Source organism: Phragmites australis, chromosome 14 (assembly GCF_958298935.1).
Source record: "Phragmites australis chromosome 14, lpPhrAust1.1, whole genome shotgun sequence".
NCBI lineage: Eukaryota > Viridiplantae > Streptophyta > Magnoliopsida > Poales > Poaceae > Phragmites > Phragmites australis.
The window spans coordinates 4,307,394-4,332,570 of NC_084934.1; the positions used below are offsets into that span (position 1 = coordinate 4,307,394).

The 25,177-nt window shown below is 44.7% G+C and overlaps 4 protein-coding genes across 5 annotated transcripts; 2 read left to right on the forward strand and 2 right to left on the reverse strand.

Moving 5' to 3' along the window:
- The first annotated feature begins 1,000 nt into the window (after positions 1–1,000).
- On the forward strand, positions 1,001–3,101 carry LOC133890532 (protein MET1, chloroplastic-like). 2 transcript variants are annotated; one of them, XM_062330933.1, is made up of 8 exons: positions 1,001–1,372; positions 1,403–1,577; positions 1,695–1,801; positions 1,943–2,037; positions 2,160–2,236; positions 2,326–2,446; positions 2,523–2,582; positions 2,664–3,101. In XM_062330933.1, the coding sequence occupies exons 1-8, from the start codon at positions 1,159–1,161 to the stop codon at positions 2,802–2,804; spliced, it is 990 nt and encodes a 329-aa protein (XP_062186917.1). In that variant the 5' UTR covers positions 1,001–1,158; the 3' UTR covers positions 2,805–3,101. The 2 variants fall into 2 exon arrangements, with proteins under 2 accessions (XP_062186917.1, XP_062186916.1); XM_062330932.1 differs by having other exon boundaries at positions 1,002–1,577.
- Positions 3,102–3,364: 263 nt separating this feature from the next.
- On the reverse strand, positions 3,365–7,192 carry LOC133890531 (ADP-glucose phosphorylase). Its single transcript, XM_062330930.1, has 3 exons — positions 6,583–7,192; positions 4,649–4,939; positions 3,365–3,874 (listed from the first exon to the last, which is right to left on the reverse strand). Exons 1-3 carry the CDS (start codon positions 7,078–7,080, stop codon positions 3,614–3,616), a joined length of 1,050 nt encoding a protein of 349 aa, XP_062186914.1. The 5' UTR covers positions 7,081–7,192; the 3' UTR covers positions 3,365–3,613.
- Positions 7,193–7,970: 778 nt separating this feature from the next.
- LOC133891326 (large ribosomal subunit protein eL15z-like) lies at positions 7,971–9,914 on the reverse strand. Its single transcript, XM_062332045.1, has 4 exons — positions 9,839–9,914; positions 9,571–9,737; positions 8,522–8,719; positions 7,971–8,417 (listed from the first exon to the last, which is right to left on the reverse strand). The coding sequence occupies exons 1-4, from the start codon at positions 9,840–9,842 to the stop codon at positions 8,172–8,174; spliced, it is 615 nt and encodes a 204-aa protein (XP_062188029.1). The 5' UTR covers positions 9,843–9,914; the 3' UTR covers positions 7,971–8,171.
- A 9,032-nt stretch (positions 9,915–18,946) lies between these two features.
- On the forward strand, positions 18,947–24,548 carry LOC133890584 (casein kinase 1-like protein HD16). Its single transcript, XM_062331027.1, has 17 exons — positions 18,947–19,043; positions 19,763–20,221; positions 21,096–21,221; positions 21,302–21,375; positions 21,463–21,532; positions 21,608–21,663; positions 21,749–21,820; positions 21,904–21,998; positions 22,142–22,205; positions 22,283–22,412; positions 22,491–22,706; positions 22,794–22,924; positions 23,123–23,297; positions 23,362–23,452; positions 23,645–23,802; positions 23,933–24,121; positions 24,234–24,548. Exons 2-17 carry the CDS (start codon positions 19,808–19,810, stop codon positions 24,291–24,293), a joined length of 2,121 nt encoding a protein of 706 aa, XP_062187011.1. The 5' UTR covers positions 18,947–19,043; positions 19,763–19,807; the 3' UTR covers positions 24,294–24,548.
- Positions 24,549–25,177: the final 629 nt, after the last annotated feature.

The window sequence follows — 25,177 nt, forward strand, 5'->3', positions numbered from 1 at the left end:
AAAGTCTGAAAAATTCACACGGATGGGGAATATAGAATTGCATTGTTCTGTAAAATTTCAGAATAAATTATAGTCTATGTATGGTGCCTCCTATTGGGCCGTTCCTCATGAAAGAAAGGCTTACGGTGGATTTTTTTTATTTATATATTTTTTATTTCCAGAATTTGTAAATATGTGTGTTCGTTTTGAAAATTTGCAGGTCCCTGTCGTTCATGCAAAGGATGACACACGAATAGTTCTATAAATTTTCAAAATGGACGCACATATTTGCAAATTCTAGGGAAAAATATACAAATAAAAAGTCCTTACTGTGAAAGAGCTAGAGTTCTCAGAAGAGGCCACCTGTAGATATGGAACATCGGTAACAGAGTAGTACATTATTCTGACAAGTGGGCCTAGCATGCTGACATGGAGGACCACGTAGGACCTCACTTCTGCTCGTGTTGTAGTATATTGTATAGTAGACAATAGAGTGGACAAAAAGTAGAACTCGAGAATGAGTTCGGTCGGTTCTTTTATTGCACACATGTTTAATTTATATAGAAGATAAGTTCATATCTCTTTGAGAAGACATTTCTTCTCAATACTCGTAGATATTTCTTTATGATATATTTCTCATCAATAAATATCTAATTGATCATTAAGAATGGTTTCATAACAGCTCGGCCCCTGGCGCCTTGCAGGCTCTATTTTGGTCTTCCTGCCCTGCTGTGTGTGGCCTCCATCTCACACCTCAGCTCTAGCCCTCTTGGCGCCACAGAAGCGTTCCCACATATTTGTAAATTCCGAATAAAATTTAAATAAAAAAAAGTCCTTGCTGTGAAAGAACTAGAGTTCTCAGAAGAGGCCACCGGTAGAAATGGAACATCAGTAACAGAGTAGTACATTATTCTGACAAGTGGGCCCGGCATGCTGACATGGAGTCTGCCACGTAGGACCTCAGCCCAGCATCACTAGCATATGCCTCGCTGCACTGCCGTGTGTGGCCTCCATCTCACACCTCAGCTCTCACCCTCTTGGCGCCACATAGCCCAAGATGAGCCACAGAAGCGTCCCCTCCTCCTCATCTCCGCTCCGCCACCAAGATTCACAAGGAGAAGAAGAGCCGAGCCAAGCTGCCATCCGAGCAATCATCAGCTAGCTCGCTCCTAGCTAGCCATGGCGCTGGCTCACCAGGTCGCCGCCAACCAGCCGCCGCTACTCTCCTCCCCCGCTCGCCTCCCAAGAACCAGCAATGCGAAGCAGCTGCTGCTTCTCCAGCCGCCGTTTCTTGGCCGGAGCGTGAGGCTGCGTGGCGCGCGGAGGGCCGTCGTCGTCCGGGCGTCTTCGTCGGCGCAGGCGGAGCCCAAGTCGGAGGGCGGGGAGGGCGGAGGCGAGGCGGAGCCCAAGTCGGAGGGCGGAGGCGAGGCGGAGGAGGAGCGGCCGTACGAGGAGTACGAGGTGACGATCGAGAAGCCGTACGGGCTCAAGTTCGCCAAGGGCCGCGACGGCGGCACCTACGTCGAGGCCATCTTCGCCGGCGCCTCCGCCGAGAAGACCGGCGAGTTCACCGTCGGCGACAAGGTGCTCGCCACCAGGTCCGTCGCATCGCCAAACCAAACACCCTCGCTCGCAGCAATCTAGACACGAACCAACTGATTCAAGTATTCAACTGATCAAGAAACGGTTTCATCCTGCTGATGAACTGATCACAGCGCCGTCTTTGGAGAGGAGATCTGGCCGGCGGCAGGGTACGGCCAGACCATGTACTGCATCCGTCAGAGAGTCGGCCCTCTCTACATGAAGATGGAGAGAAGATTCGGTAAGAACAGAACCAAACAGTTGCTACTTGCCTACGACTCTTTCATCTTAATTTGCAAGATAAAATTTGATTGAGAATTGTGAGCTGAAACAAATTAGTTTTCGAAGAGTATAATTCTTGCTAAATGCTAACTGAGTTCAGGTAAGTGGGACGGTGCTGCTGAGCTCACCGAGAAGGAGATCATAAGAGCTGAGAGGAACTCTGGAGTGATCAGCAACAGGGTGAGGGAGATCCAGGTGAGTGCAGACATGCCGAAACATGAACCCTGTATCTTCCTGTTTCTCTGCGGCAATGCGCATTGAAGATCATAGATAGCTCAGTGGTTTTTGCTCATGGCGATGTCTGAAACTGCGCGCAGTTGCAAAATTACCAGAGGAAGATGGAGCAGAAGATGCAGAGGGAAGACGATCTACGCTTGGGGCTTAGGCTGTACAAGTCAGTGAAATGATTTTTGAATTGCTGCTACCGCTACGAGATTGCTTCAATTTGAATTGAACTCTCTCGACTTCTTCTGAAAACAACAGGGATGGGAAATACGAGGAGGCATTGGAAAAGTTCGAGTCGGTTTTAGGATCGAAACCGGAGAGCAATGAAGCTTCCATTGCCAGCTACAATGTTGCCTGCTGCTATTCAAAACTCGACCGGGTCAGATACTTTTCTCAGAACCACTATGAATAGCAAGTCTGCTGCTGAATCCTCATATGGATGTTCATTTGTACAGACACAAGCTGGGCTTTCTGCATTGGAAGATGCCCTGAAAGCAGGCTATGAAGACTTCAAGGTAACTAGATAGTAATAGCTCTGTTACAGCATGAAAACCCATGATTCATAACTAGTGACACACCTCATTTGATTTATGCAGAGAATTCGCACTGACCTGGATCTCGCAAACTTGAGGAAATCAGAGGAATTCGAACCCATGCTGAAGAACTACGATGAGTCGTTCATCAACGAGAACGCCATCAATGCCATCAAATCCTTGTTCGGATTCGGCAAGAAATGAGCAATTCAAACATGGTGGTAGCAGTAGCAGGCAATGCCTCTTTCTTTGGTCTTGCAGTTTTGCATACTGCAGAAGCCTACTGGGCTAAGCTAATGCCCATACAGTTCAGTTCTCTGTCATTAGTTTGCAGTTCACACCTGTAGTTTAGCTATTACTATTCTTGCTGGGACTTGGGGACTATCTCCAGGAGAGGTTTCAGTATTCGATTGTACTTAACCATTTGATGGAGATACTCTGTGTGCATCCAAATGACAAATCTGGGTATGTAAAGGAAATATACTATAGTTGTGCTTGTAACCTATCCCAAACATGGTGATGAAGTGACCGCGCGCTTATCGTCAAAGGTACACATGTGGTTATCTGTTATACCATTTGGATGCCTCAACCTGCTATCACTTGTCAAACTGTCAGACAATATGGTACACCAAATAAAACTGAACAAGTGCATTTGAATCTATCAGATAGAACGATATCAACTATCAACGAGGCTGAATAAGATATGTTTTCAATCAGTTGCACAGGTCAACAGTCATTATCTGATTCTCAAACCCAAGGAGCCATTTATCTTAGGGTAAAAACACAAACTTAGCATGCGAGCCTGTTTGAATGAGGGGATTTGGTGGGATTCAGCCATTTAGGTAAGCTGACCCAACAAATCTTCCTCGCTGAAACAGGGGTTTATGTTACATACCATGTTAACCTTCCATTCGTATTATTAGCATGGTATTTTCTCAATAAGAAAACTATGTCGGAACATATCCATTGTTCCGATTGAATACAAATGAGCAATCAGATGCGCCCACAACCAGCTAGGTTAAGCAGTCAAGTTCCCTCATAATCTTGGCAGCATCTTCAGGAAAAACTGGATTAATGTAGCACCCACTTCCAATCTCAAATCCACCTATTACACTTAACTGGGGCACAATCTGGAGGAACCAGTGTGCATAAGGCAGGCAGGATGACGAGAGTCCAAAAGGCGTGCTGTGGATCATAAAATTGAATGGCGGGTCATTGAGCTGCTTAGACAACTTTTGCAGCATAGTCTTCAACAAAGACCCAAGGTCCAATGCCTGTATACAACATAGCAATTGCTTAGTGCAAAAAAGGGGGTGGCAGGCAGAGTCCGCTAGTATGAACATGCCTGAAATTTATTTATGTAGCTCATGACTATCACATGAAATGGGCCAACTTAAGAATGAGTTGACAGAATTAATAATGCAAATATGTCCCATAGTGCTACACACCACATAAACCTGGGGCAGTGAAACCCGCCAATCCCTCATTCATCAGTATTCAGTAGAATGCAACAAAGCCCATAAGCGTAACCAAGTGCATGGAAGAAATGAAGATAATTGAGTGCATCAGAAAATTCCAATACGCACGTGGTTTAGTATGGAAAGTGCACAGAGACAGATAAGGATATAGGAAAGTTCCTGGTAGAAGGAACTATTTAATATGATCCTTGAGGGAATGACAGAAACACAATAGAACTGGTATGCCAATTAGCTAATGCCAAGCATTTGCAGTTTGATGCATAATAGCAATGTGAAACAACAAATTTCCATATATTAAAGAAATAGACGTTGTATACTTGTCCTGAACTCTATCCAATAGGGATCTTTGTATCATTGTCAATGTTTAAGGCAGACGCAAATAACCAAGTATTTAGGCATGCAAACTAAATCAGTAATAGGAACTCCAAAGGTATATAAGAGCAAATATGAAGGGAAGTTTGAATTCCGAAACACATAGTCATAGATGTGTGCATGCATAAGTATGTAATCTAAACCATTGTGGGCTATACGAAAAATGAAACATCAAACAGATTTAGAAACAGTCCAGACCTTATCGTGATCTATTTCATGGAAATAGGAAATATGTTGTTGAGGAATAATCCATATCTCAAATGGATATGATGCTGCAAATGGAACAATGGCAGAAAAATTGGGTGTCCCACTGATCAAAATATCTTTGGACCTAATCTCGCAAAGGCTGCAGTTCCCTGATCTATCAAAAACCTCCTTCATGCAGTTAAGTCGGGTTGTAACACAGGGAGGGACAAAGGGAGTTCCCAACATCTGGCTGTGTGAATGTGCCATCGATGCCCCAGCAGACGCCCCATGGTTCTTAAACACCTAAGCATATTGAAGGCAAAGGAAGTTTTTCAGCTGCACAAAAAGAAATTAACAAAGAAATTGTGCAAGGTAAAGTAAAAGAAGCAGCCTGCATAGTCAATAGTAGAAATAAATCAAGGCTATTACTTACACGTAGCAATGGAAAGGACAAAAATAGAACCAACATACAAATAGTAAGATATGGATTTTCTGAACAAAGACTGGAACTTACAAATAATAAGATATGGATTTTCTGAACAAAGACTGGAATGTTGGAGCTACCTTGTTTGTAAGTGCTGAATATATTATCCTTTAACAGATCCATCAATTATCAATAAGCAGGTTTTACTAATATCTTAGTTTAAGCAATTTAGTTTCAAGGAAAATCACCAATCAAGTGTAAGAACGTAATTTTTTGTAAATTACCATCTACAAGCACAGTAGCAACGCAATGCTCAAACTTACCACCTCTGTTCTTGTGGTAACCACGACAAATTCGTCAAACTACATATCTACACCAAAACAGACTGTCCGGTCCACACAGCTCATGATAAACATGCATGACTAACAAATAACACAGCATGCATCATATGAACTAATAATGACATATAAGGAGGGGATGTTGATTTTTTTCCCCTTAGTGACTGGCTTGCATGATATGCAAAAGTTAAATAGTAATGTGTGTAAACATGTCAAACAAGCCACTGAGATATTGGCACCTTATGTTTACTCACACCATGTCTCCATGTCAGCTAACGAATTCCTACATGCACAGGTGACAAACTGCTGTATGGACAATGCATGAAAAAGATTCAAGCATGTCATGCAGTAAGCGACAAAACATCAAACTACTGAAATACCATGTTTGCCCAAGTGAACACTACAGTGTGCTCGAGCTCGATAACTTTGAAGTCTTCAATAATTCGCCAATCAAGAGATCAAATCTTATACTACAAATGCACCATAGACAAAACTCAACAGAACAGACAAAAATACCATTTTTTATTCAGTTTTAAAATAAAAAGTGAGTGGTCATTGTCCATTTCTGTGCTGCCTGAAAGGTGTAAACACTAGTGCCCATGAATCCTGTAAAATTACAGCATTCCTCACCAGCACGCAACCTAACCTCCACTATAACATGATCCAACAAATTTGCAAACTTTGCCACGGAAATATTATCCATATTAATAGAAAGGCACATAAAAAATATCCCAACTTATAATCTCATTTACACGCAATATATGACATGATACTGCCATTTTCACATTAAGTATGCAGATAATGTATATTCTCAGAGTCCATCTCCATACCAACAAAAATGAACACACCAAGCCATCAAGAATACACACAGAAGATACATTGAACCTGACAACACATGTGGAAGATGACACAGTATCACCAACTAACAAAGTTTCAGTTCTCCATGACGATTATCGGTGTTTAACAGTTTCTAAGTTCTAAATAACCAGTTCCTAATGCTTACTAAGCATCAATCATAACCTCCAGAAACTAAAACAACGTCACATTGGCACTTTGTAAATCCTCTCAGGCTCATGTTTTTTGCTATCAGTGTTTCACCAATATCCATAGAATGAGACAGTCACAGACCTAGCAGCCCACCCGAACTATTTCATCAGAACCGGTAAACACGTCAAAACTTCTACCTGAACGTACTTCACCGCGGGGTGCTCAGCGAGCTGCCGCACGCGCCGCGCGTACGCGAGAAGCACGTCGCGGACCCCCTCGGCGTCCAGGTCCCAGAGCCGCACGTCGTGGCGCGGCGTCTCGATGACCACGTCGTGGAACCCAAACCCGCGCACGGCGCGCTCCCCGGGCTCCCCATCCGGGGGAACCTCCTCCGGCGCCGGCGGCTCGGCGTCGCGCCGCAGCGCGGGGTACAGATTCTCGATGACGCGGATCCGCCACGGCGAAGCCTCGGGCGGCGCCGGCACGCGGAAGATCTCGGGCGCGCACTCGGACTCGCGGCCGGCGCAGAAGGGGCAGGACGGCTTGGGGGCCTCGGCGCCGGGGTCGGGGCTAGGGTTCGTGGGGTTGTGGGACTTAAGGTCGGTGGGGCGGCGCGAGCGCGCCGGCGAGAAGACGACCCACCGCCCGAACACGGAGTCCCGTCGCGCCTCCGAGGTTCTCGAAGCTTCCGCCATCACCTTCCAGAAGCTTCGGGAGACGGTGATGACTGACGAGTGGGGCGCTCCGTGTTGTTCGTCGCGTTACGAGGACGCTTGGGCTGGTTCTGGAGGATACTTGGCCTCTGACAGGTGGGACCGGTTTAACCACTGAACAGTAGGACCCACCTCGGTTACACTTGAATATAAATAGATCCGGCGAAATTTGCTGAATTCGGTGATCTTCCTGTTGAGAACACATCAAAATTCAAATCCTAGTCTATCCACCTAAATTCAAATCCCGGTCTGTAGACGTGGGTGGACTGGAAATTTTGGTTCAAATTTTCGGGCTCTTTTGAGCCAAAATTTTGGACCAACGCCCCTACAGATCTACACGGTTTGGCTGTGAAGCATTCTTCGAGGAAACGATTTCCAGAGAGACCGACAGGTAGCTTCCAAAGTGATAGAGCAGTAGTTAATTTGAGTGAATTGCTATTTTGGTCGTCTGGAATAGATGTAATTGATTTTTAATATTTGTGCATGCATCGAACGGTCAGAGCAACATGAAAAAACTGTTCTTTCAAACAAATTAACAAAACAAGCCACTCAAAGATACATACGAAACAGGATCCTGGCAAAAGGCAGTAACCAAATAAAGATCAAGAACCATAGTCCAAACCAAGTAATCCTATCGAGCCACAGAACAATTCATCACCAGAGCACAGCAGTGCACAACATTAGACCTCGTTAGGGGACCAAATTTCCGTCGTGGAGTTCTCTTCACAATTACCATCATAAAAGAATTTCTAAAATCATTGGATTCAAAACAGAATTCTCTCTTCTTTCCCTTCACAATTCCACTCAAAAGAAAACTGTAGATAAGAGGAAATAAAGATAATAGAAACAGGAAAAAGAATCAAAAAAGGAACAAAAAAAATATGATTGGAGATGATCTTAGATTACTAAATCATACTTGTCTGATAACACATGCAAACTGCAAATAGTTCACGACATTTGCTCCAGAGTAATTTCTAACATAGTTCAAGTGCTCAGAACACAACAAGATTTCAAAATGCAACCAAACACAGCCGAAGTTTTTTCCACTTAACAGAGTATCCATGCACACGAGCTCAACGATAGCGGCGGAGGGAGAGGGTCTGGTTGCGCTTCCAGGTGGCTCTCCGGGAGGGCCTGTTCTTGTGGTGAGTGTGACCCTTGCCACGCAGGCCACGGTACTTCTTGCCTGCAGAGGTGAGACCACGGAGTTCGCGGTGCTTGTGCACAGCCTTGCATAGCCAGTTAATCCTTGGGTCATTGCGGATGGCACTGTGAGCAACGTCGACAAGGATGATCTCAAAGTACTTGTAAGTGCTATCCTGTGTTACAAGCCAAGGCACAGGTAGAGGCATTAGCACGAAGCAGTTCTGGAAAGAACTCTCATGCTATCTTATTACAGTTTCCTGCTAAAAATCAAGCATACCTCATTCACCCAGTAGGAGTTGAGAACCCTCAGTCCACCAAGCTTACGTCCAGCTCTCTCCTCAGCAACAGACCTCTTGTTCCTCTGGAACTTGAGCTGGGTGATACCCTGATGCTTGGGCTTGCCATAGACAATACCCTTAGGCACAGGCCTCTTCCTGCCACCACGCCTGACACGGACACGGTAAACAACATACCCCTGAAGAAAAAGCACACGGCATTACGCAAAACAGGCCACAACTCCTCAAACTTCATTGATCAAATAGAGGAAATTACATCAGACCATCGGGTCGAATATGTACAGAAAAATCAGCTAGCTGCATAAATAGCATGAAGAATATGAAGTGACAGTATGTTGCCATACAGTACTACCAAGGTAACAAGGCTTCATTCAACAAGCTGAGATCCAGAGCATAACTACTAGCTAAATGGTGCAATAATACTTCACCCAATATCAAACATTCCAAGCCAATTGCCAACACAAAGTGCATAAAATGACTCAGTTCATCTTAGCCTCTTAGGCCGATCACCACAGAATGGCACAACGAAAAATAATTCAATGAGCAAAGCTCTCAAAGAAAATGCATGCACCATCAGAACCAAATAACTATTTTGCCACAAAGTAGAAACATCGCACCGGGACTGAACAGTAGGGCACTATCTTAATTGTATGTTAAAATTGTTCATATTTAGCAAATGGCAGCAGAAAATGGTACGAAACTAGCTGCAACAGGCTAAAATCTATGAAACTAGTAGCTACACAACCTCTCATAATATGAATTGAAACATATCGATTTGAAAACAAAAGCTCTAAGTCATGACTAGATGGTAAACCGAATAGCACAACTTGCTTCTTGACCTAAACAAACCAACATTTCGCACAAAAAAACAAACATCAAACACCAGAAACTACCATACAAATGGCTTAAAATCTCTTGAACACAAACCAACAGACTATGGTATCAATGCACAGATCAAGCCCTAAATGACGGCAATCCCTCCATGTATAAATCAGTAGGAATAGAGAGCCGCGCACGCGGGGATATCTACCTGCTTGGCCTTGAAGCCGAGGCGGCGGGCCTTGTCGGGGCGGGTAGGCCTGGTGAGGCGGACGATCGCCGGCTGCTGCCTGTACTCCCAGCACCGCACGCGCTGCACGAACCGCATCACGTCCGACTGCTTCCTCCTCCATAGCTCCGACACGTACTTGTACGCCCCTGCGCCACCGCGAATAACGAACAGGCCATCAGAACCAACCGGCGCGCAAAGGCTCGTCTGCTCGGAGAGACCAGATCAGCGGGAAGAAGGGGGAGCTCACCCATGGCGGATGCGGCGGCGGGGAGGGAAGCGAAGTGCGCGGAGAAGCAGGGGGTGTGAGTGGGCGACGATCTTATATTGAGGAGGTGGGCGCCTCGTGGCCGTCGGATGGGCTAGGGTTTTGGAACGGTGAGCGTTGGATGGTCCCGGAAGTGAGCCGAAGCAGTCGGGCCTGCTACGACACATATGCATATGGGCTTTTGTTACTCTTTAATGTTTGAAGATGGGCTTTCATTACTCTTTTCTGTTTTTGAAGGTGGAGTTTTTTATTTTTATATTTTTTAATCAAATATTTAAATAAATAGACTCCTGATAGTAAGATTTGTAGAAATAGGACCGTCACCCCTTACCGTCCTATGAGAAGATGGGTAGTCTCTTGCCACCCTATGAGAAAGCGGGTAGCCCCTTGCCACCCTCCTAGGGGACAGTAGGGAAATTTATTTTTTTAATTTAACTTTTTTATATGTTGATTTAAAAAATAGTGCACATTCATTAGGTGAAAAATGTTAGTTGTCGATATTTTGGATCGAAACGGTCAAAAAGTGGTCAAAACGGCATCATGGAGTAATTATTTTTTGAAAATTTTGGATCGATGTAAATTTGTCAATATTTGTTTATTTATTTGATGTAAAATTGTATGAGTTATTTTTAGTGACATATCGTTGGGAGGATAAAAGAACTAATTTTTTGAACCATTGTAGATGTGAAGCACTATTAGCATATTACCCGGCACGAAAGTTACATACGGTGACAAACATTACATGGAACATACGTTGACAAACATTACATGAGACCCTAACCATAAAGACACGATAACAACAAATGGTGGCATGTACGGTACGTCTAAAGACTAAACTAATAGTATGCCGCTACTAATCCTAACATGTCTTAGGGGGTGAAAATAAGCCGGGTTAAATTAGATGCTCTCTACTGAGTGCACCTAAGATATTTTCCCTTTCTTAGGGCATCGGGATCAGCCATCTTAGCGCGACGGGCCCTCTCCCGCTTCCTTGCCATCTCTATTTCACGTGTTTGAGCCGTGGTATGGTCCTACGCTGTCTTCCTCATGTGCTCCTCTTCATGCCGCTTCAGCCATAGTTCATCCTGCTGTTACTCGTATTCTCGGCACGCGTACGCTTCCCTCCTCCACCGCATGCTCATGTCGACCCACCTCTTCTGGTCTTCATTTTGCTCCTTGTCAAGCCATTTAATGAAGTTACAGATAGGTGTAGGAGACTGTACAAATAAAATATGATGTGAGATTAGTAAAACAGTGCGTGAAATCGGGAACAATATGTGAAAAGTGCCACATGATTGATCTATATCGCTATACCGGTGGGTACATACGGTCCATATTGATGCTTGTCGTATTGGTAGTTGGCACACATAAAGAAGCGTAGGCTATAGGTGTAAGAGATATCCTGGGACTTGCGAAGCCTATAAAGGTCACCACAGAAGCACATTGGTGGTTCGACCCACTGGGGGATAAAAATTCTCCAATGTTTCTTGGGTGGGTTTGGTGGAGCTGAGGAAGACATTACAGCTGAGAGAGTTGAGGAATGAGTGGTATATCCATGGATTAAGGTGGGGTTATTTATGGTGGCTAGGTGCTGGTGCATGTGCTTGGCTGGGGGCCCGAGCTTTGGATTCTTTGTTAAAGATGGAAAAGTTATGGCATTAATGATGGGCAGAGATTTCATGTGTCAAGATAGATGTGTTGTCATTTAATTTATGATTAAAGCTCTCCCGTGTGGTCACTTCATGTCTACAGCTTGCATCAGGACAGAAGTGTTGTTATTTCATGGTTAAAGCTGAGTCGTTTGGTCACTGCATGTCTACAGCTTACGTCGGTACAAAGGTGTTGTCATTTCATGGTTAAAGCTGAGTCATGTGGTCGCTTCGTATTTACAGCTTACGTCAGGACAGAGGTGTTGTTGTTTCATAGTTAAAGCTGAGTCAGTGGTCACTTCGTGTCTAAAACCAGACTCCCAACAGAGGTGTCGTATGGTCACCTCGTGTATAAGTAGCTTTGTAAGAAATGCTTTTCTAGCTCTGTCGTGAATGGTTCATACAAAGCCGATGACGAGGAATGTGACAACCTGTTGAAGAAATACAACTAGCGTGCGGTCACGTGGGATTAAGAAATGATGTTATGACATGGTAAGTAGACCATAGAAAGTAGACACGTCCGAATATGTAAGACTAGTTTGCGAATCAAAGATGCATAATGAAACAGACATATAAGTTACAATAGAAAAGGTAAAATCCTACTGTTGTCTCCCCCTCCGCCGTCAGCAATTCCCACCATCATGGTCCCAAAGCCGCTGCAGTTGGTTCGCCCTCACATGGCCCCTAGAGTAGGTCAGGGCATCCGGTGGACCAACCTATTATTAGGGGAATAATAGGGGAATTAGCGGATTATTTCATCCTCTCTTTTTTATCTAATCAAACTACGGTATCGCTTCTGACGTATCCGTTCAGCGACATTCTCATAGCGCATCAATATCTCTATACCTTAAGTATTATGCTTGATGTTAGAGCATCTCCAATAGATGCATAAAAACCCACTCCCTATAATCCCATATAGAAAGCCTTTTTAATAATATTTTCTCTTTAAATCTCCAATATCTTTCATCTCCAACAGACTCTTAAAACCCTATTTCCTATATTTTCGCCTTCGCAATGTCACGCCCGATTTTTCAAATAAATAACCAGGTGTATTCCATATGTATGTCAGGATCAGTTTCATCATATATGCGGTGACATATAAGTGATATCAGTTTTATATCGAACAAAACAACTTTATTGAAATAGATACCAGAGTTTACAAGACAACGGCGGAAAAACAGAAGAGGACTTCTATGGATCTTCTGGGCACACCACAGGTAATCGACTGAGGGCAACGCGACCCGGAACGCTTGATCTCCTTGTAGTCTTCTCCAACGGAGCAGCATTTATTATTAGAAATAGTAAGTGTGAGTACATATCGTACCCCGCAAGTGTGAAAAAGTATGACATGAGGCCAATATCAATAATGGCTTAACTCAGGGGTTTGTTTGCATAAATGCTATTTTAGTAGTAAAACAGTTATAAAAGTAATATATTTACTATGTGAAAGATCTTTTAAAACTTGAGCTAAGGTTCTAACCACCTTGCTTCTCAACTGAGGATCCATCTACCTCTATCAAAAAACCTAAGGTTGACTCACAGTTTCCACCACTGTGATCCACCCGAACCAACCAAAGACCACCAAACCATCAAAAACCACCCAACTAATCATGTGAGAGGTCCATGCCGCTCATAACCATGAGCACGGCTGAATATTCAGTTTTCACTTTGCAGAGGTTGTACACTTAACCCACAAGGCGTGTCTTCCTATTTTGCCGAGTACCAGTTGGCCGACGGATGACTCTTACACACTTCCGAGGTGTGCGCTAGGAATCCACTGCAAAGCCTTTCCAACGTCTCTCTCAGCACGTATCGATCCGCTGAGGTTTCACCACCATACATAAGTGGAGTACACCCTCCGCCCCAGAAGCCATCTCTTGCGTCTTACAGTTCCAAGAAGTACACCCTTACATTCCCGTACCACCAAATGACATTCACAATGCTGAGAGGATAGTGAATTACTCGGCTAGGACCGTCCCATACCAGGCTTGTGGTTGTAATGTTTTCATGGGTGGTCGCTCCACGAAATGGTCCTTAATATGGTTTGGGCAAGACCGCCTTCAACCAACATAGGGAGATAACCAATATCCAACAAAACCCACAATCTGTCTGGAACACATCCACATGCCAACTATCAAGCCAAACTTGCCCAGATCCTAACTTCCATGAGTCTAAGCATCTTTACAAAAGTTATCATCATGCATTATTAAACAAAATATCATTTGCCTATTCTACCCATAAGTAAGCGATACTAAGCATTTTCTACCCAAACCATGATCACAATTCTATGGCTACAAGGAAAATGGGGGAAAACTAGTAAACCATATCCATAGGATATCATGTTTGACGAGCATGCAATTTGTAAAGCAAAACCTTATAAAAGTAGGCGCAAAATGTTCAAAGACACTTTGCCTTCATGATGTTGCTCAATTATCTCATATTGTTGCTCCTGGAGATCCTCATACTGCTCTAGAACGTAATCGTCTACTCGCAGGAATAACCGACAAAAGAGAAAACACAAACAACTAAGAACAGTACATCAAACAGAGGCATCATAGCATAAGAAAATGCTATGGTTGGATATGGTACGAGATTTAGGTGAATTCATAGAGTGTTGCTTGGATTTGAATAAAATTCGTTGAATAAGATTTGAATAGATGAATTCTATTTGAATAATAAGAGCTGGAACATAATTAACTATAGAAGGCAGGGGCTAACATGTAAACATCGTAAATAGGAGATAAGGATAGAAATAAAGGATCTCTAGAGGGTTATTTAGGATTCTCACCAAGAGAGAGAGATCAGAGAGCAGAGCAGGAGAGTTTGGCATGAAGGAGTCGGCCAGTGGTGGGCTCTCGGTGTCAACGGTGGGGGAAAAGGCCCAGAGTTGACGAAGATGGTGCAGATGAGGTCGCATCACAGCCATGAACTCATTGAGGTCTTAGCTTGACCCGGGGTATAGAAGAACACGTACACCCGACGAGCTGAAGGCAGGGAGGTGCATGATTGGATGGAGACGACAGCGGTGATCACTGACGTCGATGTTGGGAAGCAATGGTGTTTCACAAATCAAGGAGTGCACGGTGCAAAACGCGAGAAGACAAGCTCAGTTTTATGGTTGGTTTTGGTAGAGAGGTTCCGAGATAGCGGCAAAACAATGATGAACACCGCTAGGTTTGGTGGTGGCCGCGCACAGACACAACAACAAAGACGCTCGCGTTCCCGGAGATTGTCTGTGAACTTCGAGAAACCAACTTGTCGGAGGGTGAACTCCTCAAGCGGGGATCCGGAGGGACCCCCTTTGAGATTCGGTCGGGGGTATAATTCTAAACCCGCTTCGTAGGTGAAATAAATGGGAGTAAATGAGATGCAAGTGGAGTGGAATGATCGGATGCAGGAGGGAGTAAATACTCAGGGGATTTTTAGACAGGTTCGAGAAGCACTGAGTGTAACACCCTATTCATGTGTGTATGCTATAAATGCTCTGAGAATGTCTCTCTGAGGATCTGCTGGGTTACAAGAATATTTATCTAGATCTAGAGCTTCGTGCTCCTTGTTCTTAGATTGATCCAAGCCTCTATCTTCTGTGTCTTGTGTTCTTCGAGACTTGTCCGGTGTGTTCCATGTTTCGGTCTGGTCTTTTGGTCGTTTTTCCTCTCCGGGGAACTCGTCCCGCTTATATACCCGCCAGGACGGTAGCGTGCCCAGAAAGGATGACGCGAGTTCCAAGGCGTCATAAATGGAAAGCAACCATCATGGGCTACTGCGCGAGGTGACGGGAAGGGTTGAAAACGCACCCCCGTCCGGTCTTGTTCGTCATCATTCGGCTTTTCAGCGAGTGCTGCGGGGAGGGCCCACCGGACAGCCTCCGAGGAGCCCCACGTGCCCGCCCGGTCAGAGCAGGCCTGACACAGCAGGGCGGTGTGCCTCGTGCTCCGCGACGTTATCCCGAGGCGCACCGGATGACGTGCGATGTGACATGTGCATTAAATGTCCTCACACCTCCCTGCCAGACCGTGACAGAGACTGACAGCAGGCGTGGGGGGGAGTGGTTGGAAGTGACAGGCAACGCGCCCTCTTAAATGCCGCATCGGGCCTCTCACCAGTTGACACCTCACCGTTGAGCCCTTGTGGGGACCACCGGCGAAGGACTTCTCAGGCCCTCGGGGAACTGTGAGTGCTCGGGGGCTACTGTGAGCAGCCCCGAGCACTCTCTCCTGGATATGCCCTCTCTTAGTGCTCGGGGGCCACTGTTCACGGTCCCGAGCACTCCCTCCCGGAACTGACTGCTTGGGTCCTCGAGGAACCTAGTGCTCAGGGGCCACTGTTCGTGGCCCCGAGCACTCTCTCATGGAACTTGGCTTTTCTTGTCATCGGGGGACTTGAGTGCTCGAGGACCACTGTGCATGGCCCCGAGCACCCTCTCCCAGAACTTGGTCTTCTCGAACCTCGGGGAGATAACCCCCGAGGGAGGATACCACGTGGCACTCTGCTGTTCTGGCCTCGGAACTCGGGGACCCTTGGTTCCCATGTCACCGACACAACTGAATAGAAATGTTCATATATCTTGGGAACACAATGCTAGGGTGGAGGTTTGGATAGCCATTCACCTGAAAAAGAGATCAAACAGTGAGGATGGGAAGGGTGACGGCTGTAGCATGCTTCAATTGATAACCATGTTCCGGTCATGTCGCTGCACAACTGGTGAAGAGCTCCTGGGGTCACGTAGAAGACTCTATGGGACACGCCGTGATGCATTCGGTGCACCCATACGGTCGCTAGATCAACTGGGAACGCGGACTAAACCCGCAATGCATGCGCAGAACTTTTCCAAACAGGGGCAGTAGCAACACCAATCGTGATCCTGGTGGCTTCAGGGCTCAAATAGCAGATCTGACTAGTGCGGGCATGGGGAACATCTAGGGGCACGTGTTGGTCAAAGGGCATGGTGATCCGATCTATGATCAGCCAGGGAACGCCGATGCCAATCGGCGGCCGCGCGGCTGTTCGCGACGGCGACGGTCGTACCGGCGTAGATCGAGCTTTGGCTGGGGTTGGGGGTTCGGTTAGGGATCACAAATGGCATCCAGACATGGGAGAGGAGGAGGGGGAGGGGCTGGTTCGAGGTCCTCACCTTCCTGCGATGATCGGAGAAGAAGGATTCATGGAGATGAGATGACACCGACAGTGGCGGCACAACGACACAGTCCAGCGGGGCACGGTTGTGGAGAGGATACTCGACGACGGTTGGTGAAGAGGCTTGGTGTGGTGCTTCGCCGGAGGACGGGGAGCAGATGTGAGGCCATAGGGTAGTGTCTCACCTTGCTTCGATGCTCTGGAAGTGAGGACGCGGTGTGAGGGTCACCAGTGAACGAGCATGGGTGGCGCTCCGATGGACTTGGGGTAGATGGTGTTGGGGTGGCATTTTGGTAACCTTTCGGTGTGGGGGAGGAGGTGTGTTGCTTGTAGCTATCTAGAGGGTGCCTTTTATAGGTGTAGGGAGGGAGAGGGACAACCATGAGGGGAGGTGAAAGGATGATGATGGTGGAAGATGAAACGAACGGGCGCAGGAAGATGAAATGAACGGGTACAGGAAGATGAAACGGACAACACAAGTTCAAGGATGATAACTTCACCGTCATAACTCCAAATTGGAGGTTTCTAGACTCTATCTTGTAGTACTCAAAAAGATCTACAACTTTAGTATTCATTGGAACATCTAAAAACGGCTTCTTGATTTCCAAAAATACGCTACAATAAAAACAGTTTGAATTCAGCCTTAACTGCGTAGAACTGATCTCGGGGGTAATAACTCCTAGATCCTATATGCAAATGCGGAATTACATAGGTGTAAATATAAGCTCTCGACGAGACCTACAACTTTGGTATTATCAAGATTTGCATTTGAGGCCGTCTTGAACTCCGAATCTGAGTGAGAAGACGAGGTTGGCGATGAGGAGTAATTGGCAGCCGGGGTAATGGCCATTAGAGACAATTAAAGCGTTGGTTATGACCTTGAATTGAGGGAAATAAAAAGAGAATTGATGAGAGGGTTGAGTGAGGACACTAGCATATTCAATTTTGGCAATTAAACGACATATGTGCTTAATGAATTCATCAGTTTTGGGATCTCCAATGAGCAGTCATGGAATCGGGAAGGTGAATGGCTTTGTTCATGTCCTGCTCTCGATCTGGAGAATGAAAAAAGGACAGGGCAGCTTGGGCCATCTTTGGTATGTGAAGGAATTAGGAAGAAATAAAGATAAGAAACTTCGGAGCTTTGGAGAAATGATGACAAGATATAAAATGAAAGGAATTGATATAGGGATTTTGGATAATATTGGGGAAAAGGGGCAAGGAGTTATCCAACCTTAAAATTCCTTAATATATTCTAATATTTTATAAATATATTTTTCATCATACAAAACAAATTCTTTTTAAACCATAAACAAAATTTCGAAAAAGCTTTCAAATTTCAGGAAAAAAATTATTTTATTGTTTTAAAATGGTCACAACCCAAAATCGAAATTTTAGGGTGTGACACGCAAGTCTTCCCGGCTCATCGAATCAACCATCAATGGTAAGCTTCAACTTGTCGAATCGACCATCGATGGTGGCAGCGTGATGCAGTCGAGTATGAGCGACTCGTTTTCATCGAGTAGGGATGGAGGCTGAGCTCGCAGCAGGGACAGGCGGACAAGAGGTGGGCTCGGGGGCGATCAAGCATTTTGGGAGCGAGGGGCGCTCTCCACATGTAGCCAGTGAGAGGGACGATTTTAGATATCGGTAAATATTAAGAGTAGAATTAGTGACCTGTTAAGATTGAGTTTTAGAATAAAATTCTCTAAATTTAACTATAAAAAGTGAGATTAAAAGACTTTTAAAATACTCTTACTGCATATAATATTTTTTATTTTTATTATAACTCACGAAGCTAATCATGGCACGAAGGCCCTGTTTGTTTCAGCTTCGGATTCTGGCTTTCAGCTTTTATAATCCGAAGCTGAAACAAACAGGCAGCTTTTGGTTATAGCTTTTTAAAATCTGCTGGTTGGATTGTGATAATCTGAGAAGCTGGTTTTTCTCAGCTTTTGATAGATTGTGAAAGTCCATTTTACTAAACTGTCCATTAAATTTTTTTAGAATCTACAGTCTAAAAGCTTTTCACAATCCAGCTTTTAACAATCCAGCTTTTATAAACTGCTTTTCAGAATCTCTAGCTGAAACAAACAGGCCCGAAGTCGCTCTCTTTTTACCACGCATTCCCTATTCCACCCACCAGACGGACGCTGACGATCCGGACCCACTTGTCAGTCTCTCAGCCCGGACGCCCAAACATTCCACTCCATACACCACGAGGTGGCGCACACGGCGCAGTAGCCCACGCGAGACGGTGACGAGCAGCTCTCCACCTCCACAATTCGTGCCTCCCCCCCCCCCCCCCAATCTCCGCCCCCTCCCCCTCGCCCGCACGGTTCCCGAGGCGACGAATCCGGCATCCTCCTCAGCCGTGTTCGTCCCCGCCGCCGATCGCCGATGTAAGCGTCCGCGCTGCCGATCTCTCTCTCTCTCTCTCTCTCCCCCCCCCCCCCTCTCTCTCTCCCTGCCCCCTTTCGCGATGTTTTTGAATTTTTTGCGGTCGGTGGATGGTGTTCGGGGGTCGGTTCACGCGCGATCGGGCGGCGCGGGAGCAGTCCATTAGCGAGAAATCGCGATCCGATGGGGCGCGCGTGCCCCGATTCGGCCGCCGCCGCCGGGTTGGGCACGTCAAGGCTCGGCTTCGGGGCGTGCAGGCGGTGGATTTGGGTGAGAGGGCGGATTTTCGCTGGGTTTGGGTGGGGATTGGCCGTCGGTTGTAGCGCGGTGGCGATTTGGTGCGCGATTGGTGGTAATCTGGCGGCAAAGGCGAGATTTTTTTCGTCGATTGGAAATCTCCGTGGTGGCATCGGGTGTTGGGGATGGGATGCTTCCCCCCCTCTATTCGCTGCCGATTGACGCATTCGATTCTGCAACAAAAGCTGTGGTGGTGGGGATGCTGGCCGCCTCTTAATGGCGATGAGGATCCAGCTCAGTTGATTCATTCCTTCTTTTATCTGGATTGGTCGCCATGCCAGACGGTGGTTGTTCTTCTGGGGATATCGGTAGATGAGTAGATGGAACGATTGCTAGATGGATTTTGACGTGTGTTTGTGAGTATTATTTTTGTTCTCTATATTGACCGATGATTGTTACTCTCTGTGCATGTGGAGATTGGAAGGAGCTCTGAGGGCTGGGACGCTGACCCGAATTTTATGGGGAGAGGATGCCAGAGCTGCGAAGCAGTACTCGGCAAGCACGCCTGAAGTCCAAGAAGCTCGACGACCTACAGCCAGCAGAGCCGGCTGCAAAACCGGTGTTGACTGCTCCGCAGAGAGCAGGAAGGTGCGCTCCTACTCGTGCTGTCAGGGGCAGAAAGGGCACTGCTGGGAGAAAAGTACCACCAGCGCCGAAGCCTAGAAGAAAGGGGGTTGAGATTGTTGACTTAGAAGCTGATCCGGCTTGCGAAGATCCCCATAAAGCTGTAGCTGAACAGGCAGTTGTTGGTGCAGCCAAGGACCTTGCTTTGAACAAGGTAGCAGGGTTTGGTGTGAATAAAGGTCCGAGAATGGATGGTGAAAGTGCAGAGAAGATTGTTGGGGTCGAAGATGAAACAACAACTGCACCTATCCCCGAGAGGGTATTACTTGCTCCTTTGCATTTGCTTTCAATGGACTGCCATTTTCCATCCTTATTTCATAGTTTTCTATCAGTCAATTGCATGAGTGCACTGTTTTTAGCCTTTACCTCACCAATATCCTCTTGAACATTCCATCTGTGTTAGATTTGTCTCATACAGCATAGAATAGCACAAGCAAATGGAGCTTTGCCCTTTTTTTTTTAACTTTTTATAAACTAAAAACTTAAGATTTAATTGTGATTCTCTATGTTTTAAACACGAAAAAGAGGACTCATATACCAATGTAGGCTTGAGGTAGTATGGCATTGCCATGGTTTGCTGTGGAACCTAGTTAGTTAAAGGAAACATTCCAAATTCTGTCAAATATATCTGTCGTGGCTCATTTATCAATTAGTTATAACATTGTGAAGTAGCAATGAAATTTCTTATTGAACAAGACCAGGGCCAAACACGGCCCCCTTCAGCTCTAGTTAGATGCTATCCAGAATAGATTCCCTGGCTTAAAACATTCATGACACCCAGTTAACAGCCAAATGTCAATCCTACTAAATATGTTCACCATTTCTGGTCCAATACAGCCTACATGCCCAGGGGATTGCTGCGCAAAAGGAATAAATACTTGTTTATAGTTTTAGTATAGTTGTTCATCACCTGGAAGTAGATAAAACTATGTACATGACTCTCGTGGCCCCAGTAGTACATTTATAGTTTTAGTATAGTTGTTCATCACCTTCCGTTGTTGCATAAAGTCAGAAAAGGCTGCTCTATGATGGTTTTATGTTGGACCTTGACATAATATCTTATTTGCTTGACATAATATCTTATTTTCTGGAGTTGTATACTACGATCTTCTAATATTATTTCGTTTTGGCAGGTTCAAGTAGGTAATTCTCCAGAGTACATAACTGACAGGAAATTAGGTAAAGGTGGTTTTGGTCAGGTCTATGTTGGTCGAAGGGTATCTGGTGGAACCGCCCGGACTGGCCCCGATGCCTATGAGGTTTGTCACTTACACAATTTATAAATTCTGACATAATTTTTTTCTTACATAAATCCAATCAATGTACAAATATTTTGTAGGTCGCATTGAAACTTGAGCATCGGAACAGTAAAGGATGCAATTATGGCCCCCCATATGAGTGGCAAGTTTACCAGTATGTACTTTACACAGTCATCTTTCTTTTGTAGTGGGACTATTCTCTTTGTCTTTGAGCTTTCTTACTATTGACATTGTTTAATAGCACTCTCAATGGTTGCTATGGCATACCATCGGTCCACTACAAGGGTCGTCAGGGCGACTACTACATTCTTGTGAGTTCACTCAAGTTAATCACTCTAGACTTCTTTGCAGCTGAACAAATTTTAATCACTTATTTTTTTTGTCAGGTAATGGATATGCTTGGTCCCAGCCTTTGGGATGTGTGGAATTCACTGGGGCAGACGTAAGCATCTTCCAGTTCTTTTGATGTAACCTTGTTTTCCTCCTGTGTCTTGCTTCCATACTAAAAGATTCAACATCTCAAACAGGATGCCTGCACATATGGCTGCTTGCATTGCTGTAGAGGCCATATCGATTCTTGAGAAGCTCCATTCTAAAGGGTGACCTGAAATTATCTACCTTCAACTGAACGCCCTTAGATATACGACTGTCCATTTATGTTAATACATCCTCTTTTTGCCAGGTTTGTGCATGGTGATGTGAAACCAGAGAATTTTCTGCTTGGTCAACCTGGATCACCTGACGATAAGAAGCTTTATCTTATAGATCTTGGTTTAGGTATGCATTAATCAAACATTCCTTTTCTAAGTATTTATTATTCCATGTCGCCATAGCTTTTTACTCTTCATATATTTTTTTAGTGTTACTTTTTTCCTACTTGCCTTTTGTTTTGTTGATATGGTGATGCCCAAATTGTACAGCATCTAAGTGGAGGGAGTCATCTGGTCAACATGTTGATTATGATCAAAGGCCTGATATCTTTAGGTTAGTTATACTCTTTGCAGCAGCTTCTTTTTGTCATATGGTGTCCCTTTACTCATCTTCTGCATTCCTTTTTGCAGGGGAACAATTAGATATGCAAGTGCCCATGCCCATTTAGGGCGCACAGGTAGTAGGAGGGATGACTTAGAATCACTGGCATATACCCTTATTTTCCTAATAAGAGGAAGATTGCCTTGGCAAGGCTACCAGGTAGGTTTTAATATGCCTATTGAGTCAACATTATGGTATTCGTCAGGTGCTTACTTCATCCTATTCCAATGTTTGCAGGGAGACACCAAGAGTTTCCTTGTTTGCAAGAAGAAAATGGCTACTTCTCCAGAGATGCTCTGTTGTTTCTGTCCAGCTCCATTCAAACAGTTTCTTGAGATTGTCACAAATATGAAATTTGATGAGGAGCCGAATTACGCCAAACTTATTTCTCTTTTTGATGGTTTGATTGAAACACCTGCCTCAAGACCCATCAGAATTGATGGGGCTCTTAAGGTTTGTACTACTTATTCCCTACTTTCATATATAGTTACATTTGTCCTTCTGTATTATGTCATAAATCTTGTCTCCCCCATATTATAGGTTGGGCAGAAGCGCGGAAGATTGCTTGTAAATCTGGAAGAAGACGAGCAACCTAAAAAGAAAGTTAGATTAGGGAGCCCAGCAGCTCAATGGATTTCAGTTTACAATGCCAGGCGGCCCATGAAGCAGAGGTAATTACAGTTGTCAAAATAGATGATGCAAAACGTGATCAATTTATACTAGTTTGGTTATACTTGCTGCATTCTCTGCTAAACCTGAAGTATCTCAAATCTTTTTACCTAGCTTTGTAAATTAAATGTTATCTCTAAGAGTGTGGTGAGTTATTGCTGCTGAAAAAATAATGTCGACACATGTTGCTTCTTTCTTAGGTACCATTACAACGTGGCTGACTCAAGGCTCAATCAACATATAGAAAAGGGTAATGAGGATGGGCTGTACATTAGTTGTGTGGCTTCCTCAGCAAATCTTTGGGCTCTCATTATGGACGCAGGAACTGGTTTCTGTTCTCAAGTTTATGAGCTCTCACCAGTTTTTTTGCACAAGGTACATTACTATCTGCTCTCATGTTTAGTGAGGAAGCCTAACTCTGTTTTTTAATTATGCATAGGACTGGATAATGGAGCAGTGGGAGAAAAGTTATTACATAACGGCAATTGCTGGTGCAACCAATGGAAGTTCATTGGTTGTGATGTCCAAAGGTCTGCAGGTTACTGTTTCATGTTATTATTTGTGTTTGCTACTTGGACTTCCAATTTCTGACCATTTCCCCATTAGTGATAAATATCCCAATGTTACTTTTGGACTTAGCTTGTTAATTTCCATATTTGCCCCGTGTGACATTGCTTATTCACGGCCAGCTATAATATAATATTTATGTTTCACTATTGCAGGAACTCCATACACTCAACAATCATACAAGGTTAGTGAATCATTCCCATACAAGTGGATCAATAAAAAGTGGAAAGAAGGGTTTCATGTAACATCTATGGCCACTGCTGGAAATCGCTGGGGAGTAGTCATGTCAAGGAACTCGGGATATTCTTCTCAGGTATTACATTGCTTGATCATATGGAACTATCTGTTTCATACGCTTGCCAGTTTAGATTCCTTTGAATGTTCCAGCAATCGCAGCATGAAAGAATACTTACAAAGCAAAATCTGTCTTACGCTATTGTCAGGTTGTAGAGTTGGATTTCCTGTACCCAAGTGAAGGCATCCACAGGCGATGGGAGACCGGTTACAGAATAACTTCTACAGCGGCCACCAATGACCAAGCCGCTCTCATCTTGAGCATACCGAAACGGAAGCCGATGGACGAGACGCAGGAAACCCTCCGGACCTCTGCCTTCCCCAGCGGCCATGTGAAGGTACCTCTGCAGCTTACCGAAATCCATCCGTCGCCTTACAAAATATCTACTAGCATCGTGCTTGTGCTTCAGATTTCAGTGTCATAAGCTAACCTCGCAACAAACTTGGCAGGAGAAATGGGCGAAGAATCTATACATAGCTTCCATCTGCTTTGGGCGGACTGTCTGCTGACCCCGCTCGCTTCAAGCGAGGATCATACCGTATTGTGGTACGGTATGAGCGTTAAGAGATGTGAGATGGAAGAGAAATTCCCCATGAAAGGATTAGCAGATGCTACGGTATGGTATCCTACCGTAATTGTAAAGAAATGTTGTATCCAATGCCAGCCGTGAGACCTTTCTCGCATGAAGCGAATGTACGAAATTCGCGCCTTTTGTGGAATATCTTGGTTAAATTCTCTCCTTGATAATCAGTCCATCTATTGCTGAGATTTTTTTTATTTTTTTATTAAAAATTTAAATAAATAGATTTTTTGTGAAAAAAATTACAAAACTAGCTCCTATCGCATCGGTAAGACCTTTTATGGGGTGAATAGGTTTACAGCCCCTGAATGGGCGGTGGACGGTACTCTAAAGTTCAATTTCCCTTCCTAAGCTCCAGTACATAAACAGGGACCCGTGGTAGTACTTGGAAGTTCAATTTCCCTTCTATGTGATGTGATAATTTCTTTGTAATGTAATTTTTTTCACGAGAAATCTATTTATTTAAAATTTTAATCGAAAAAATATATAAAAAAAACTCATCTATTGCTAGGTGCAGTCCATTTAATTAATCGAGCGATAGGAGTAGATTGGGCCGGGCTGGGTCGCCTGCTCAGTTTTGCAATACATGAAAACAAGGAAAAAGTCCATATATCGACTCTCAACTCTTAGCACAGTCTAATTTTCAACCCTCGACTCTGAAACCTCTGAAATATAAGACCCTAAACTAGGACCCAAAACTGTACATTATTTCTATACTCTTCTCTTCCTAAACGATACAAGGATCCATAGCTAAAAATACTAGGACCTGAGTGTACTCCCCGTTGCTGAGGAGGAGACAGATCCAGCAAGCCC

What these genes read in the sequence shown, in the direction of transcription:
- LOC133890532 (XM_062330932.1), top strand. Translation starts at nt 1,159, where the DNA reads ATGGCGCTGGCTCACCAGGTCGCCGCCAACCAGCCGCCGCTACTCTCC. An exon ending in ACAGGGTGAGGGAGATCCAG is followed by an intron (nt 2,038 to 2,159) that starts GTGAGTGCAGAC and finishes AACTGCGCGCAG; the next exon opens with TTGCAAAATTACCAGAGGAA. An exon ending in GCTATTCAAAACTCGACCGG is followed by an intron (nt 2,447 to 2,522) that starts GTCAGATACTTT and finishes TCATTTGTACAG; the next exon opens with ACACAAGCTGGGCTTTCTGC.
- LOC133890531 (XM_062330930.1), bottom strand. Translation starts at nt 7,080, where the DNA reads ATGGCGGAAGCTTCGAGAACCTCGGAGGCGCGACGGGACTCCGTGTTC. An exon ending in CCGCGGTGAAGTACGTTCAG is followed by an intron (nt 4,940 to 6,582) that starts GTAGAAGTTTTG and finishes CAATATGCTTAG; the next exon opens with GTGTTTAAGAACCATGGGGC. An exon ending in ATGAAATAGATCACGATAAG is followed by an intron (nt 3,875 to 4,648) that starts GTCTGGACTGTT and finishes TGTTGTATACAG; the next exon opens with GCATTGGACCTTGGGTCTTT.
- LOC133891326 (XM_062332045.1), bottom strand. An exon ending in TCGGCTTCAAGGCCAAGCAG is followed by an intron (nt 8,720 to 9,570) that starts GTAGATATCCCC and finishes CTTTTTCTTCAG; the next exon opens with GGGTATGTTGTTTACCGTGT. An exon ending in ACTCCTACTGGGTGAATGAG is followed by an intron (nt 8,418 to 8,521) that starts GTATGCTTGATT and finishes CTTGTAACACAG; the next exon opens with GATAGCACTTACAAGTACTT.
- LOC133890584 (XM_062331027.1), top strand. Translation starts at nt 19,808, where the DNA reads ATGCCAGAGCTGCGAAGCAGTACTCGGCAAGCACGCCTGAAGTCCAAG. An exon ending in CTGGCCCCGATGCCTATGAG is followed by an intron (nt 21,222 to 21,301) that starts GTTTGTCACTTA and finishes AATATTTTGTAG; the next exon opens with GTCGCATTGAAACTTGAGCA. An exon ending in TGCCTTGGCAAGGCTACCAG is followed by an intron (nt 22,413 to 22,490) that starts GTAGGTTTTAAT and finishes CAATGTTTGCAG; the next exon opens with GGAGACACCAAGAGTTTCCT.